Genomic DNA, 17,295 nt, shown 5'->3' with positions numbered 1-17,295 from the left:
AAATGGTTCAAAGTGTCAATATTGGAACAATTAGTTTAAACTGGCAAATAATGGACATGACAAATGGTGAATGTGGTTAATTTGGTAAAAAATAATCATGAAATATGGTGAAAAGAGGTTAAAAGTGGAAAAATGAGCAGAAAAGACATTGAAATGTGATGTAGAAGTGTCAGAAATGGGAGAAATGTAGCAAAAATACATTAAAAGGAGCAAAAATACGGCAAAAAATGATGAAAATAGTTTAAAATATGGTGAGTTTGGTGTAGGTGCAGAAAAAAGGTAAAAATGGGCTCTTAGTTCCTTGAAGGCATGTGGGGGCCCCTCCCAGTGTCTCCCGACTCCAAATGAGGTCCTGACACCAAGGTTGAGACGCCCTGGTTTAATGGATTACATCATATTCACAGAAGAAAAAATTAGTCTTCTCCAAAATAAAGTAATGAATTAAAGGAGTTTTTCATGGAGATAATAAATTATAAATGATAAACATGGTTCAATATAAATAAAACTATTTAAAAGAGAAACAATGATGTAGTTCAATATTTATTATAAATACATTTTATAAATGTGTCCCACATCTAATATAATTGTTCTGCTAAACTACCTGTTAGCTCCTCCCTCCTGCTAAGTAGGGGGCGGGGTTAGGTGGAAGCCCCTCCCACCTGTGAGTGCACACACCTGGTTGTATTAATGACTCTAACCAGTGATTGTTTAACAGTTTAATAGTTGTTTCTCCTCATTAGGACTGAACTTTAATGTTTGATGAACATCTCATGGTAAGAACCTTTAAATATAATATATAATATAACCACTTTATTAGAAACTCTGGAAACATAAACATTGTTTATCACGGACACTGACGTTAAATGTATTTATTGTTTATTTATTTGTAAAGTTTGGAAAATAGTTTATTGTTTAAAAGGCAAATCAATGAATGTTTATTGGGTTAAATGTAAGTTGAGATAAAATGGTTAAAATTAATTATTTAGAATGATCAACATTGTTTAAAAATACTGTGATTTTAAAGTAAATTAAGATACATTACTTTAAACAATTTGTTTTTGTTAAAAATGTGTTAAAGAAGTTTCTTTGTTAAGACTGGACAAATAAATACTATACACACACACACACACGTTAAATACTGTTAATATGTGGTTGTTAAAATACCAATAATTTTAGACAAAATGGTACTGATTAAAAAGTGTAAAATAAAATGTAATAGTTTGAAAAGATGAAAAGTTTATGAGTATAATGTGATTTCAAGGTTCTAATGGTTGTCATTGTCTTTATACTGTTTATTTTCCTTTGATGTTTTTTTTAACCTACACTGTAAAAGCTACAAACAATATTAATAATAAAATAAAGAAGTAATTAAAGATTCTTTGAGTGAATTCAGTAAAAAAGTTATTTTAAAAAGATCCACTTGACAATATTCATGACATATTTGCAGGATTGATTTTATTTATTTGTGTGTGTGTGTGCGTGTGTGCGCGTGTGTGTGTGTGTGTGTGTGTGATGTATCCTAAATAATATTAAATACCATTGATCAACTAATGATTTTTGCAGGCATTTATTTTAATAAACTTTCTGTATTATTGCTTCATAATCATAATAATGTTAATGATGTGACCATAAACAAAAAGAGACTATTTTCTATTTAGAATTGAACATAAATAAATAACTGATGATTGACCTGAAACTGTCCAATCAAACGTCTGTTATTCGTTGTGTTTTGATCGTCCATGAATAAATCAGAACTTTTCATCTTTAATGTTAGAACTAAGATATGATGAAAACATCCAATACTTTAAAGCTGCTACTTATTAATCCACATTCAATACAAATGTAATTTGGGCGACCGTGGCTCAGGTGGTAGTGGGTCGTCTTCTGATGGAGAGGTTGGGGGTTCGATCCCAGTACCTGACTATGTGTCGAAGTGTCCTTGGGCAAGACACTGAACCCTAAGTTGCTCCCAGTGGTCGACTAGTGCCTTGCATGTCAGTCCTGTCCCACTGGTGGGTGAATGTGAGAGTGATTGGGTGAATGAGCTGATATGTAAAGAGCTTTAAGACTGTTTCAGTGGAGATAAAACTCTATATAAATCATTTAATTATGAACTATTTCTGAGTGATGCAGCTGTGTTTAATGTTAGACACTAATAACTAATATTAATAATATTCAGTCCAGGTTTATTCATACGTTTAGGTGATTTGTAGCTAAACAAAGATGATTGATCTGATTAAATCCTAAAGGTTAGACGTCATGTTAATCCAGTGTTTGATGAGCTGGTGAGCGATGGTCTGTCTGGGGGGGAGGGACAACTTTGACCTGTCGCCTCTCAGCAGGGAGTCCATCACCTGATTAACATAAAACATTAAATACATCCAAAGTTATTTATTATCCATCATTCTAGTCAAATTAAATCCATCCTCTAATGTTTATTCTCTTTGATTTATAGATAACATTAGTTTATGGTAAACACAGCTCTATAGCAATATCTGGGTTTTATTTAAAGGGGCAGGATTTAGATTTGTATTTAACTTTTATATTTAACTTTTACATTAAGATTTATGTTTAACTTTTATATTCAACTTTTACATTTAGATTTAACTTTTATATTTAACTTTTACATTAAGATTTATATTTAACTTTTACTTGTAGATTTAGATTTAACACTATGATATTTAACTTTAACATTTAAATTCAACATTAATTTCTATTTAGGTTTATATTTAACATTTACAATCACATTTATTTTTCATATGTACACATTTTTAACAATAGTAATATGAGTTTAATACTGACCTGTCATTGCACCACTAGTTTTTATTACAATAATCAGTATTTTTATAACCCTATCATGTTGTACCTGTTGCCTAGGGAACCACTGAGCGTCCTCTATCTCGTTCTCATCCACTGTGATGCTGGTTGTCATGGCTACAGCCAGGCAGCCAATCATGAGGCTGGAGGGCAGAGGCCACGGCTGAGAGGAGACGTAGTGAACAGGTCCAACCTTCACTCCACTCTCCTCCTCTACCTCCCTCCTCACCGCCTCCTCCACACACTCACCTGGACAGGAAACAGGAAGTAGCAGACAGGAAGTAGTGAGCAGGGTGGAAAACGCCAGGGTTTGGGTCTATTATCACTGGAACTACAATTATGGTGTAATTATAAATGTAATTGCATTTAGGGAAAATTGGTTGCCGTCATAATTGTAATTGAGTTCAGATAATTTACGTTTTAATTATAATTGGCATGTCAATTCTATAAAAACTGTCAATTACAATTTAATTAAATGTAAAACTGTTACAGTTCTGTCTTTCACACACTGTATGTAGTTAACAATCAATAAAATATGTTTCATATCAGGTTTTCTCACTACCTTTCATTTTAATATTTAAGGAAAAAACAAAATGAAATTGAGGGATAAACATTCACACCATAAATATTAATACCAATATTTATCATTGATTAGGAAGCCTAACAAGGTAATCAATAGATGAGATGATAGATAATATTCATTATTGTTTTTTACAGATGATTATAGACATGAGTCAAACTGACCCGTTAGCATTAGAGATGCTAACAGAAAGCTAACACAAGAGGAAGGTTACGTTTAATAAGGTTGTTTATTAAATGATCAGTAATTGTGATTAATTGTAATTCAACTTTAGTAACTGAGAACATAATTGTAATCGACTTTTAGGAGAAAATAAAAATTGTAATTGGAAAAAATGTTGGGAACCATAATCATAATTAATTAACTGTGCGTGCGTGCGTGTGTGTGTGTGTGTGTGTGCGTGTGTGTGCGTTTTCAATACCAGCTTCAACAAATCCAGCTAAACAGGAAAACATCCCAGCAGGAAATATCTTCTTCCTTCCCAGTAAACACTGGTTCCCTCCAGGATGGATGACCAACATGATCACCACTGGATCTGAAACGTGGAGAAAGACGTCATTCTGGCATCTCTAGTAAGCAAGTCAAACTACTCAATCATACATCCTCTTTTCAAAATAAAAGCACCTCTTCTTGTCCTCCATAAGTTTTTTTTTTTTTTTTTTTAACTCTTTTGTAAATATGGCTCTTATTTTGAAGGTAACAGGAAGTGTAGTCAGTAGACCAATGGAGGGTCTCTGAAAATGTATGAATGAAATGTGTCTACGTGAGTTTTATGGATCAAATGAGCACATGTTGATATTCTACTTGGTCACTTTCTCACTTCAAATGCTTTCAGAACTTTCAAAATAAAGTTGGAGAATCAACAGAGATATTTAGCCTCAGTGTGAATAAGGTTTTTAACGCTGGAGGTTAGAGTCAACCCTAACCCTAACCCAGATGCATCTTGGGAAATTTGGAAGTATACTTAATTGGGAACGCTCACCATCCTAATCCTACTATAGTCTATAGTAGACAGTATATACTATAGTCTATAGTAGACAGTATATACTATAGTCTATAGTAGACAGTATATACTATAGTCTATAGTAGACAGTATACTGTATACTCATTGAGTGTGTAGTGTAAAGTATGTTAGTTGGAGATTATTTTTTTCAGATTATTATAAACATTCTTGAGGGTCAAAATCATTGTTCATCATATATATATGTATGTATATATATATATATGTATGTGTGTATGTATGTATATGTATGTGGACAACGCTGATTTATTTTAGTTGAAATAACATTTCAATTATGCAAAATCTAAGAAACATGTGGAATTCAACTTTTATTCAGTTTTATCGCCATCATTGTGTAATAGTTGTAGTTTTTAGCGTTAACCCTATAATAGTTTACTAGTACACGTGGTACCCACTGTGTGTACTGGTTAGTGACATCACTCTACCATGACTTTTCATCACTGCCATATAAGAAGTATCACACTCTGAAATACTGTAGTATTGTCATACATACCGACCCGGGGGTAGCAGGTGTTGTGGACCCCCTGCTGACTCCTACACTCAGAGTTCAAACAGCTCCTTTTATATCCTCCTTCTTCCACACGTGTACCACTACCACATGTTGGACACCACGAGTAGCGGCTGTGCCAGGCTAATACTGAGCGAGCCTGTGCTACAACACCTACACAGGAAGGAAATAAGAAATATATCAAACCACTGAAGAAGAAAAAAACACTAAGGCTGTCCTAATATTCCCTCCTATCTCATTTCCTATCCACTTTTCCTTAACCACATGGATGAGGTCACAGGGTTAAGGAAAGGTGTTAGGAGACTTCCTAAAGGAGTTAGGGAAAAGGACATCACTTTGTTTAGACACTTCCACTAGGTGACATAATAATAATAATAATCATAATAATGTTAGTGACATCACACATGAGCAGAAAAAGCCAAAAGTGGAACATATTGATCAGATGTTTGGTGATAAATGACCATGTGTGACACTTTACATCAGCATATTTGACCCTGAATTGTCTTTGTGCTCTTTGTTGAGTTAGATTTTATCTAGATTTATATCATATACTGTATCTCCATTTTGAGATCAAACATTGCCACATGAATAAATGACAAATGCAAACTTAGAATAAGCTGCACAAAAAGTTGACTTTACTGTGTTTGCTTTACAACATCCACATAACATAATTCAGATATGGGTTTTAGATTATTTAAAGTTGTTTAACACATTATTGCATTGGTAACTTATATGATCTACAAAGTCACCTGTGACCCCTGGATGACCCAGAGAGTCTATATCTATCGGTGTCATCAGGTGATCTGTTCCTGTCAAAATGTTCTCGTGAGGACACAAGGATCCTGAGTGACAGGATGCTCTGGTGGTCATCCAGGATTCATAGAAGCGTAGTTACATACGTAACTCTAGTAGAATGGCACTTTATGCCCTGAGGCACCGGGTGCACTATAGGCAAACTGAATGACCTCCACTACCCAGTCAGACAGTCTCTGTTTAGAAAGTGCGGTCCCATTTCTACAGCCTCCATGGCAGACGAAAACACTGTCTGTCGTTCGTAGGCTAGCTGTCACCTCCATGTAAGCCTTAAGCACCCACACAGGCCACAACCGTGTCAATGGCTCGCCCCCTCCCCACCCCCCCTCAACCATGACTGGCTGAGAAAGCAGCCAAATACACTCTGAGGTTCGAAGTAGTCCTGTTTTTGTCAAAAATGGACAGCAGGAAACGCAGTACTGCCACCACTGAACATGTCTTCAGCACCTTGTTGTGAGAGTCACACCACTCCACAAATAACTTCCACCTGTTAGCGTAAAGCAACCTGGTGGATGGTGCTCAAAAGTGGGTCAACAACTATAGGGGCCACAAAAACAGCTTCAGACGACCCGGACTCAATTGCCATATGCGTCTGTTGACCTAAGACAGGAGGTCTTTCCTCTCTGGAAGACGCCACGGTGTCCCCTGCAGGAATTTGAGCAACAGCGGGAACCATGGTCTTCCTGGCCAGCATGGGGCAGGCGCACCCCTACCCACAAGAAAGGCATCTGCCACAACAACCTCCCAGCAGGAGGCAACCCTCTCTAAGGGTACATCTGACATTAAGCATTCATTCTCCCTCCAGGGTTGGAGGGTTAGGGTTAACCCTAACCCTTGGAGGGTAAGGAGACACTGGGCAGACACCCTGACCAGCTTGTGCCGGTGGCAGCTGGAGCCAACGTCCCCATGAGTCACAGGACCAGGCCATAGTGCAGGAGGGTGCCATGCTGGAAATGCCGTAGAAAGCTTAGAAGGTGGAGACTCGCTCTGGAGAGAGGGATGCCCGCAATACTGAGGAATCCAGCACCAGCCCTAAGTACCTCACAACCTGGCTGGGTACGAGGTTGCTCTTGGCATAATTTACATTGAGAAGAGCAGCAGTGTCCCTCAACACCTGCTCCCGAGTCGGGGAAATGACTAGCCAGTCATCCAGATAAGGGAGTATTGAAACTCTGCTGGTCTGTAACGGTGACAGAGCAGCTGCCACACACCAGGTAAATATTCGAGGGGCCAGGGATAGCCCGAATGGCAGGTGATGAGGGGGCAATGGGTACATGAAAGTAAGCATCTACTGTTACCAACTAGTCTCCTGCTGAGATAGTCTGAAGGACATCTGCTACATGCAGCATATGGAAGGGGAGAGCTTTGAGAAACCAGGCAAAATCCGCTCTCCTTTTTGGGTACAAGAAAATAAGTGGAGTAAAACCCACTGAGGCAAGCCTCCGAGGTCACTAACTCGATGGTACCCTTCCCCAGAAGAGTGACAACCACGTGACGTAGCACAAGAGATTTTACGGGTTCTCTGACGGGATCAGTGCCCCTGAAGGTAGGGGGTCGGCGTCGAAACTGTAATGTGTAACCTCTGGATAGCGTGGACACTACCCAAGGGTTTGTGGTCTGCTCTTCTCAGCAGAGGAGCTGCTCCTGGGAAAGTCCGACGACCGGCCCCTGAGGTTCAGGTTCCACCCCCCCTTGCCCTTTGGGGCCCTGGGGGGGTGGCGACTTGGTCCAGAACCCCTAGGCATCTGAGCAGATGGACGTATGGCTGCACGGCGTTGCCGATTAACTGGCACTGTGACCTGCAGGCCCCTGGACTGCCCAGATGGGTGAGCAATCGGCTGTGGGTATGGGTGATCCGCACCCAATCCTGCCAAATGTCCCTGCCGAGGAGGGGCATGGGGAGCCTGGCGTAAACTGGCAAACTGCTGCCTCTCTTGGCCAACCTGCACACTACGCTCCAAGACCTGCAATGCCGCTGGGCCAAAGGTCTGGCCCGGCACAACCGGAAGAGAAAGCAGTCTTCTGTGACATGGCTCGGATAAAGAGGTCTGTGCCAGTCAGACCTGGCGACGGGTCAGTGTTATCGTCGACATTAGCCTGCCCAGCAAACTGATCGTAAATATGAATGTCTGCAATGAGGCATCGCTGAGGGACTGGGCCATTGGCTCCGCCCCAGAATCCTGCAAAGTACTCGACAAAGCAGGTGTGACGGCTGGACACTGAGCCTACAGAAGAGGCATGAGAAGCCTGTGAGGCAAGCTCATCATGCCCATCCCCACCAGCGTCACCAAACAGAGTACGGGTTAGGGTCCTGGTTCTATCTGTAGGTTAATCTGCGTTAAATTGGTGTGAGAGCATCAACCTTCCTTGCCTTCTGAGAAGGATCGCCGGACGTCGCTTGGCAACGCCGGTGGCTTTACCTGAAGAGGGCGGGTCTATTGTGCCCTCAGCCAACCTGGAGAGTCGCAGTGCATGAGGCATAAAACTGCAGTTCCTGCACAGATTATCGGACACCCCCTCTTTTAGGTGGTCAATGCCCAGGCAAGCAGGACATGACTGTAGTTCATCCTTCTCCAATTCTGTTCTGTCTTTAGTATTATTAATTAATAAATATTATTATTTATTATTATTTATGAATAATAAGATTAAATATGACTATATCAATAATAATGATATTAATTATAAATAAATAATGATATTAATTATAATTAAATAATGATATTAATCATAAATAAATAATGACATTAATAATATATTATAATATGCTATATTAATAACTGCCGAGCTGCAGTGGCTTCAATGAAGGAACTTCACTCAAGCCAGTGAGCGTACAGGCCTGGAGTGATCAAACTATGCTCCCAGTGAATCTAACTGGTGCAACACCCGACAAAACCGCAGCGCGCACTGCCGTTAGTGGGAGAGAGAGATCGAGAGCAGCACCGAGGCAAACGCAGCCACTCAACGTACACACTGTCAAAACACCGGCCGCCGCTTAGCAGCAACGTGCCGAGAGGCCTCACAACAGCAAATCCACGAGTCAGGGGAACCACAACGATGCTAACACAGCAGCGTAGCAACACAGCAGATTAACCTTAGCTGTTTAATCACAATAGAGAGACGGTGGCGTAGTTGCGGAGCTACCGAGTCTGAACCAGCACACAATCACAAGGCGGTACACCGCCGATGACGATACAGTGTACGGTACTCACCAGCTCAGATAAACTGGTCACTAAGTTAAACCGTGCACTCACCTGCCGCTGACTGTGGTGTCCCAGCCCCATTTAAAGGGAAAACAGCGAGTCGCAGCTTCTAGCGGACTAGAACAGTCGAGGCTACAAGCGACAAGCTGTGAATAGCAACAACCAACCTGCAATCGTGAGAAGATGGAAGGAACAGATCACCTGATGATACCGGTACATATAGACTCTCCGGGTCACAGGTGACTTTGTATATAATATATAATTACTCGACATGCGCGAGATGGAACATCCAGTGCTTTAAGCACCGCCTCTGGCAGTCAGTAAGGATGGAATAGAACTACATCTCATGTGTTTATCTTTGTGAGTTTGAATCGTGGAAAGTTAATCAGATTTTAGACGGACCCCATGTTGGTGACCCTGCTTTAAAAGATGCATCAGTGTTTCCTAGGCTAAAGGAGGTTATAAAGGAAGCACTGAGCCTCCTTTCCTTTGCTTTTAGAGAACTGGAATGCTCCTTATTATGGCCGCCACTTAAACACTTAAGGAAAAGTGGATAGGAAAGGAGATATGAGGTGTTTCCTCACCTGCGTCGTCCTCACTCAGCTTCAGCAGCTCTCTGTGATCTTTCTTTAGGAAACAACATTTATCGCTGCAGCATTTTAAAAGTTCACCAGCGTCTTCATCTGAGCCCACAGCAAACCAAGCAGGAAGTTCACAGGAAGTGCCTTCTTTCTGAGAGGAAGTGGAGGAGGAGAGTGGATTCTTCCTCTTTTCCACACCGAGGAAGATGAGGACAGTCGTTGGTTTATTAAGGAGGTTTTTAACGTCCTCATATTTCAGTCGACAGAGTTTGGTCTCCACCTGTTACAGTTAAAAACACGATATTAATAACAATAATATACTAAGGTATAATATCACACTAACAATGGGAATCCTTATATTATTTTAAATTATAGAAAAGAAACACGTTTACTAATAGTTTTTCAATGAGAAAAACTGAAAATATGCTTTTTTTTTTGGAAAATAATGTACAAAATGGAACATTTGATATGAAGTTATTACAGACTTGAGTTGATCAATAATTAATAGGAACATTGATTTTGAGGCATTATTACTTTTAGAGCTATGAGCATTTATTGAAAAAAACCAACAAAGTTTAGGAACCAAAACGTTACGCTTCATAAAAGTGTCAGAAATGTCAAATATAAATATTTTTTCTCACTTTATTCACATTAGAGCTTTTGAACAACTTTAGACCAAACCATATACAGTATATAAAGTTTTTGATTATATTTTTATATATATTTTTATGCCCTTTTTTGTCATAACCCCTGTTTTTTTTCCAATGAGAAAAATACTAATATATATATATATATATATATATATATATATATATATATGTATCAAAACAATGTGCAAAGTGGAATATAAAGCTTTTTAAAACTGGTTTATGTTGCTGCTTTGTTTTATTTCATCCTTTACAGTTCCGTAATTTAACCCCTCATCCTTTTCACTGTTGTTCTGGCACATATTGCATTTTGTAACTTATAATAATAATGTAACTTATATAAATGATAAATTATATTCCCTTTCTCACTCTAAAAACTTTTACTTGAGTACAATTTCAAGTAACAGTATTTCTCCTTGTGTAGGATGAATCAGTACTCTTATTGCCTTTGCTGATGATTCATAATACACTGATACTTTGGATTTGTCACGAGAACTAATGTCAAACTCATGGCCCGGGGGCCAAATTTGGCCCTTTGGAGCATCCAATCCGGCCTGCGGGAGAAAGTTGAAATGACAGAGAAAACATGAATCATTGTGTAAATGAAACTCAACATTATTTACAGATGCTCACAGTTTTCCTGGTACTTATATCACATGATTCCAATCTTTTCTAACATTAAAAATCCTTTAATATTCCTCAAATTATGACATATTTTCCTTAATTTCCTGAAAGTAGCTGCTGTTAAACCGCTGTTAAAAAGAGAGAACACTGGATGCCTCTATACTGGCTAACTATAGACCAATCAGAACCTTCCATTCATGGCCAAGATCATTGAGAAGGTGGTCTTCAACCAACTGAGTCAATTCTTAACATTCAACAAAATATTTGATAAATTTCAGTCAGGTTTTGGTTCTCATCACAGCACAGAAACTGATCTGATCAAAGTGATCAATGACATAAGGTTGAACACTGATTCAGGAAAAGTATCTGTTCTCATTCTATTGGATCTAAGTCTGCATTTGACACTGTAGATCATACAATTTAGTTACATAGATTGTAAACATGGGTTGGACTAAATGTTAAAGTAATGGTTTAAGTTCTACTTGGAGGAGCGAAGTTATTTTGTAAACATTGTAAACTTTGAATCTGACAGATTACCAATGTCCTGTGGGGTTCCTCAGGGATCTGTTCTTGGACCTCTTCTGTTTAGCCTTTATATGCTTCCTTTAGGACACATTTTACACAACTGTAAGGTTGATTATCAGAGCTACGCAGATGACACACAACTACTGTATATGTATCACTGAACCCAGATGACTATGGTCCCATTGAGGTGTTGTGTGACTGTTTAGAAAAAGTAAACTGATGGATGAGTGAAAACTTCCTTCAACTAAACCATGACAAGATGGAGGTGATTGTCTTTGGTAACAAGGAAAAGAGGACTGCTGTCAGCAAGTATCTGAGTCTGGATCTTTAGAAGATAAAGACCAAGTCAAAAACCTTGGTGTTCTGATTGACTCAGATCTGACATTCAGCATCAGATCAAATCTATCACAAAAACATCCCAGTCAGCCTCAGAGGAGACTGTAAAGTTCTGCTGCTGGTTATAAATGTGTGAATGGGTTTGGTCCAGAATACATCAGTGAGATGTTAGTCAGGTATGAGTAACCACGATACTGAAGCCTTTTTATTATTATTTTATGACCTGCAATGTATTTGTACAAGTTATAAATACTTAATTACTTATAGTGTTGTTTGGTGCATGATAAGAGTACATGAACAAAGCATATAAGCAATAAAAAAAATGTATATGGTTGAAATAAAAAAAAAAAAAATCATTCAGTTTCCTTTGTACATTAATTTATGTTTAATTAATATAAATAATCAACTTAGGAAAACACATCCTATAGCTGGTGACAGCGCCTGCACAGTAGATCTCCTTTTGCTTTAACATCTCTGCCTCGTTTAAAGACAAAATAGTTCCTAAAGGGACTTTTGGAGTTTGGTTTTGGGACAACGCCCCCACCACAGACTCACCACTCAGGCTGGTGCTTCTACCATGTGTTGTCTGGTGTTTGTGACTGTAAGACGTACACGTGTCCAGGTGAGACAGAACTTTAGCTTGTTTGTTATGAAGTGAGTTTCTGTTGAAGTGAAGCTGTTGAATGTTTTCTGTTGCACTTTTTGATCATGTAAAGCACATTGAGTTGCTTTGTGTATGAAATACATTATACAAACACATTTGCCTTCCCTTAAATACATATTAGTCACAAAATGTAGGAAATGTAGAGTGTAGATCGTGTTGGGACAGATATCTGTCACTTATTGACAGTTTCTTACATATTTAGTATTTTATGCATATGTAGAAGTCTAAACTATGAAACAATAATGTAGAAATTACTCGTTTTTCAGCATAAAGTCAGTGATTCATTAGAGATCAAACTGCTTCATGTTTGGCCCCTGAACTAAAATGAGTTTGAGACCCCTGCTCTAGAACGTGTGGTTGTAGAGGTAGAACATGGTATATAATCAGGTAAATATTTCCCTACCCGTTCCCCTTGGTCCCTCTGGGAGACCCCCACCATGGGGCTGAGGTTGTTGAACAGCAGATAAACTGTTCTAGGGTCTCTCTCTTTATCCTCCATCCAGCTTTTATCAGTTCTCTTCTCACTCAAACGCTCCAACGTTTCTCTGCTGAAGTAGTTCTCCTGTGGGGTCTGATCCACGCCGGGTAGAACTCTCTGACAGACGTCATTAGCTCCTCCCAGTAGGTTGCAAATGTGTCTGTGGCCCCAGAACTTAGCGATGTCATGAGCCGTCTGTGAGGAACTATTGACGGAGAACTTATCACACCTTAGAAACGGAAACAAACCAACAACAATCAGGGTTAGGGTCAAATATAATTCATAAATAAATACAGTAATTTAAAAATGTGTTGCTGTCGTAATCATAATTAAATTATAATTAATTTCATTAGCCTTTATTTAGTCAGGAGAACCACAGTGAGATTAATCTATTTTACAAGTGTGTAATAAAGTAGATAAAACAAGTTTATAGTGTCAAAATAATACTAAAATATTTTTAAAACAAGACAAGTACATGAAAAACAATAAAAATACAGTCACAGACACAGTTTATGAAAGATTAAATATAATTAACAATATAAATAAAACAAATAACAATATAATTGACTTTATAATTGTAATTGCTATGAAAAGTCTATGAAAATTGTCAAATATTATTTAACGCAAAATTAGGGTACCGTGTTACAGTTCTACGTACAATTATTTAAATGTTTCATATCAAGCTTTTCTACATTTTACAATTGAATATATATATATATATATCTATGGGTAATATAGTGACAGAAACACACACACGTGTATATGATACTATATATTTTTCTATTCTTTCATTTTGCACAGAACTGTTGAGCTAACCAGGAGCTAACATGCTAATGAGTGTAAAACATGTCTCAAAATATTGACGTTAGGGCTGTGCATTGCCATTAATCTTGATACCATACACGTTTGGCATGTCACAATACAATATATATAAATTATACAATATATATCACGATAACAATAATTACAAATGTAAGAAATGCAATTTATTTCATGTTTTTAAATTTGTGAGAACATCTAAATGTTAACTAACAGTAACTCAAGTACAAATATTAAAAACAAGTGGAATGTTTATCAAAGTGTCAAATTACATTTTTCATAAAAGTTTAACTTTTGCTTCTACGACAGATTCAGGTTCTGTTAAGTTCTTAAATTCTGTAATAAAAACTAACCACATCCATCTATCAAAGTGTCCAGTATGTTTAATGTAAATAAAGTCATTGAGTAGTGAGTACTTTAAAAAGGTCTGATGGTGCGTTCACTGACACCTAGTGACCAGGAGTTTACCTGCTAGGCTAATGCTAGCGATATTAAATTACTTTTAAGTTAAAAAACATTGTTTAAAAAAATATATTTTGTAATTCTTAGACACTTAAAACAGAACTAAGTAACTTTCTCATCTTAATAAATCCTTCTCATATTCTGTGCGCGTGCGCGCGTGTGTAGCAGGGTGACAGGGGAGACCACTGGCTGATTACTTCCCGATCATAAACAGCTCAGTTTTTACAGTATAAATGATCAACTTATGGAGTTACTAAAGGATGAGTGTTTATGACAGTGACATAACCAAAAGACACCTATAGGGGGAGCACTACGTGAAAGTTACTTAGTTCTGCTTTATTTGACTCAATCCTTTTTGCCGTACATTTTAAATATGTAGCTTTCATTACATTCAGACTGAAGTACATTTCACTGAAAAGTTGAATTTCTTTTTAAAAAATGGAGCGCGTCATTGGTCAGTGACCAGATAATGATCTGATACAGAAAATTAGTTCAATCATTATTTAATTTCTAGGATATTAAAAACATATTTTGGCAGCACAAATATGTAAAATAACCTAAACATTACACAGTTAAACGTGTTGCTCAGTGTACGTTGTCAAAATTCTTTATAATGGAGTTGCTGTTGGGGTTCTATTGTTTTGTATATTGTTGTTTTATTATCGTTGTACATTTGTATTATTTTTGTACATATTATTTTTATATTACTGGTGTTTTTCTCTTTTATACTATTATTCTTTTACTCCATTTATTATTTAAGGGCTTAATGAGGAACGCTGGGATGTTATTTCATTATGTACATTATGTATTAAATTTATTTTATATAACACAGTAGAGTTGAATAGAAACTATTCACATCTCACCACAGGAGGAGAACAATCTTAGTGATGGTGTGAATATAGTAAATACAGTATTTACCCATGTTTCAGTAGCTCCTCTACCACATCGTATTGTCCGTTGCGTGCGGCCATCATCAGGGCGTTCCACCCGTTGGTTCCTCTCTGGTTAATGATCAGAGGAACCTGGGACAGCAGCGTGGTCACATGGTTCACATCACCACGAGCAGCAGCGTCTAAAAACCTCTGCAACGTTTCCTCCTCCACACTAGACATTATCGCTGTTCATACAAAACACAGATTAAAACATACAAACTTTGAATTTGAAAATCGAACTCCGCCACAGAATGAATGAAGAAAGTTAGACAGGAAGTCAATTTATTCTGTGTTCTAAGGTTTGTGGGAAAATACTATTGGTCACAGAGATATTGATGTTCTGCAGAGAACAATGATCTACCTGTACCTCAGATTTAAAAACACAATATCATTGAAAAGATATGGTATGGGTTTAACATTTATAGAAATATGTTTCTATGTACAATACAGGTGAAGTCTCCACCTTTATTAATATCATTATTATTGTGTTCATATGTATGTATTACAATAACTTTATTGATCTGCAATGGGGAAATATACATTACAGCTCAGATAAAGTACAAGAAAAAACTAAAAACACAACAGAAGGTAACACAGAATACACAAAAGACCTGAAAAATAGTGCAATAAAGGAAATAAAATATGACAATATAGGTAGATTATATTATAATTATAACTTCTATATGGGTAGTTTATAATATTACTGTATATATATACTGTATGTGTGTGTGTGTGTGTGTGTATATATATATTATAAGTAGCTCATAGATAAACTGGTTATAAGAGGAGTAAAATTAAATAAGTCAGACTTCTTTCTACTCCTAATCTAACCTAATCTTTCTTTATACTTTTGACATATTTTGGAAATTAATTTAACTTGTTTTGTGACATTCCTTTTCTTTAATATGTATTTTTGTTTTTACACAAAATGAATACATCAAATCAAGTAATTTTAAAGGAGAATTAAATATGTAGTATATATATATATATATGTATATACTGTATATATATTCTGAACATATAAAACCTCTAAGTTATAAAACAGTGATATAAAAAAATCACTAAAAGTTTCTGAATCTTTATAAATAAAAATAATCTGCATTCGCCATCATTGTGGATGGATAAATATTGAGCATAAAGTTTCACTCATTTCAATATTCATACAATTTTTTAATTTATTTTTTATTTCAATTTTATTGACAAATTGCAATGCTTTACAAATCAGTAAAACAACAAAGGGAACAAATTCAAAAAAACATAGTAATGAATAAAGTAAATACAGTCATGACAGTATGTGTCACGTGGATAAACAGGAAACGGTTAAAAATTTAACCTTTTTTGTTTTTCAAAAACTAAAGTGTTCATATAATTAAACTCGATTAGAAAAATGGAAAATGGATTTTTTTTATTTCTGAATATGGAATTTTGCCATGAATATGATGAGACTCATGAAAGATATTTCATGATTTATTTTAATTTTCAAAGATAAAAATAACATATTTAGGCGTTATTACTTAGATGTTTTGGTTCTGATGTATATATATATATATATAAAATAATTAACCACATTCTATAATAATAACGTATATTTGTAAATGAATATGTTCCAGGGATAAATGTTATGTAACATTTAGAAATGGGCATAAATAAGCTTTTTGCCACTTTATATTTTCAAAATGTGAGTACCAAACTGCTTTTATTGTGAAAATTAACAAAGCAATGGTCACATGGTTACAGATTCTGTGACGTAAGGAGTATGTTCCTCTATCATTGGTCTAAACAGATGTCCATCACCACTGAGCCACGCCTATTTGCTACCACGCTGCTCATGAATGAGTGTTTTTTTTTTTTAAATAGTTGTATTAATAGTTGCTTTAGTAATAATGTAGTAATAATGTCTGCCCGACACTGATTTACAGATAAAAGCCCTTTTAATAGACTTTGTAAAGTCCCAACGTCACTTCCTGTTTGTAACCTTGTGCCCTAAACGGGAAACCAAAGCGTTTATAACATGTTTACCGTTAATAAATATAAAGTTAGAAGAACACGTACCGGTACCGGTGTTGACTACAGTCACGATCCGGAGCGAAGACTTTGTCCTCGGCCTGTTTTTGTCTCTGCGTCCGTTAGATAATGATGAGGTGCGTTCAAGAGCACAACGACACACACAGTGTCGTGCTGCCTTCAAGGACCACCGTAACTCCGACACTTTATGCAACGCAGTGGTTCTCAAACTTTTTTGGGGTATTTTCCTCTTTAAACAAAGGTGAACTTTCACCTGCTTCCAT

General features: G+C 36.9%; 1 protein-coding gene across 1 annotated transcript; it reads right to left on the bottom strand.

Moving 5' to 3' along the window:
* Positions 1-1,978: 1,978 nt before the first annotated feature.
* nudt12 (nudix (nucleoside diphosphate linked moiety X)-type motif 12) lies at positions 1,979-17,295 on the bottom strand. Its single transcript, XM_028458144.1, has 9 exons — positions 17,286-17,295; positions 17,060-17,215; positions 14,994-15,192; positions 12,720-13,023; positions 9,524-9,800; positions 4,912-5,079; positions 3,819-3,932; positions 2,867-3,066; positions 1,979-2,354 (listed from the first exon to the last, which is right to left on the bottom strand). Exons 1-9 carry the CDS (start codon positions 17,293-17,295, stop codon positions 2,244-2,246), a joined length of 1,539 nt encoding a protein of 512 aa, XP_028313945.1. The 3' UTR covers positions 1,979-2,243.

This window comes from Gouania willdenowi, chromosome 9 (genome assembly GCF_900634775.1).
Source record: "Gouania willdenowi chromosome 9, fGouWil2.1, whole genome shotgun sequence".
NCBI classification, from domain to species: Eukaryota; Metazoa; Chordata; class Actinopteri; order Blenniiformes; family Gobiesocidae; genus Gouania; species Gouania willdenowi.
This window is presented reverse-complemented; position numbering and strand designations above follow the sequence as displayed.

What these genes read in the sequence shown, in the direction of transcription:
- nudt12 (XM_028458144.1), bottom strand. An exon ending in GAGGAGCTACTGAAACATGG is followed by an intron (nt 13,024 to 14,993) that starts GTAAATACTGTA and finishes TCCGTTTCTAAG; the next exon opens with GTGTGATAAGTTCTCCGTCA. An exon ending in GCTGAGTGAGGACGACGCAG is followed by an intron (nt 5,080 to 9,523) that starts GTGAGGAAACAC and finishes CTTCCTGTGTAG; the next exon opens with GTGTTGTAGCACAGGCTCGC.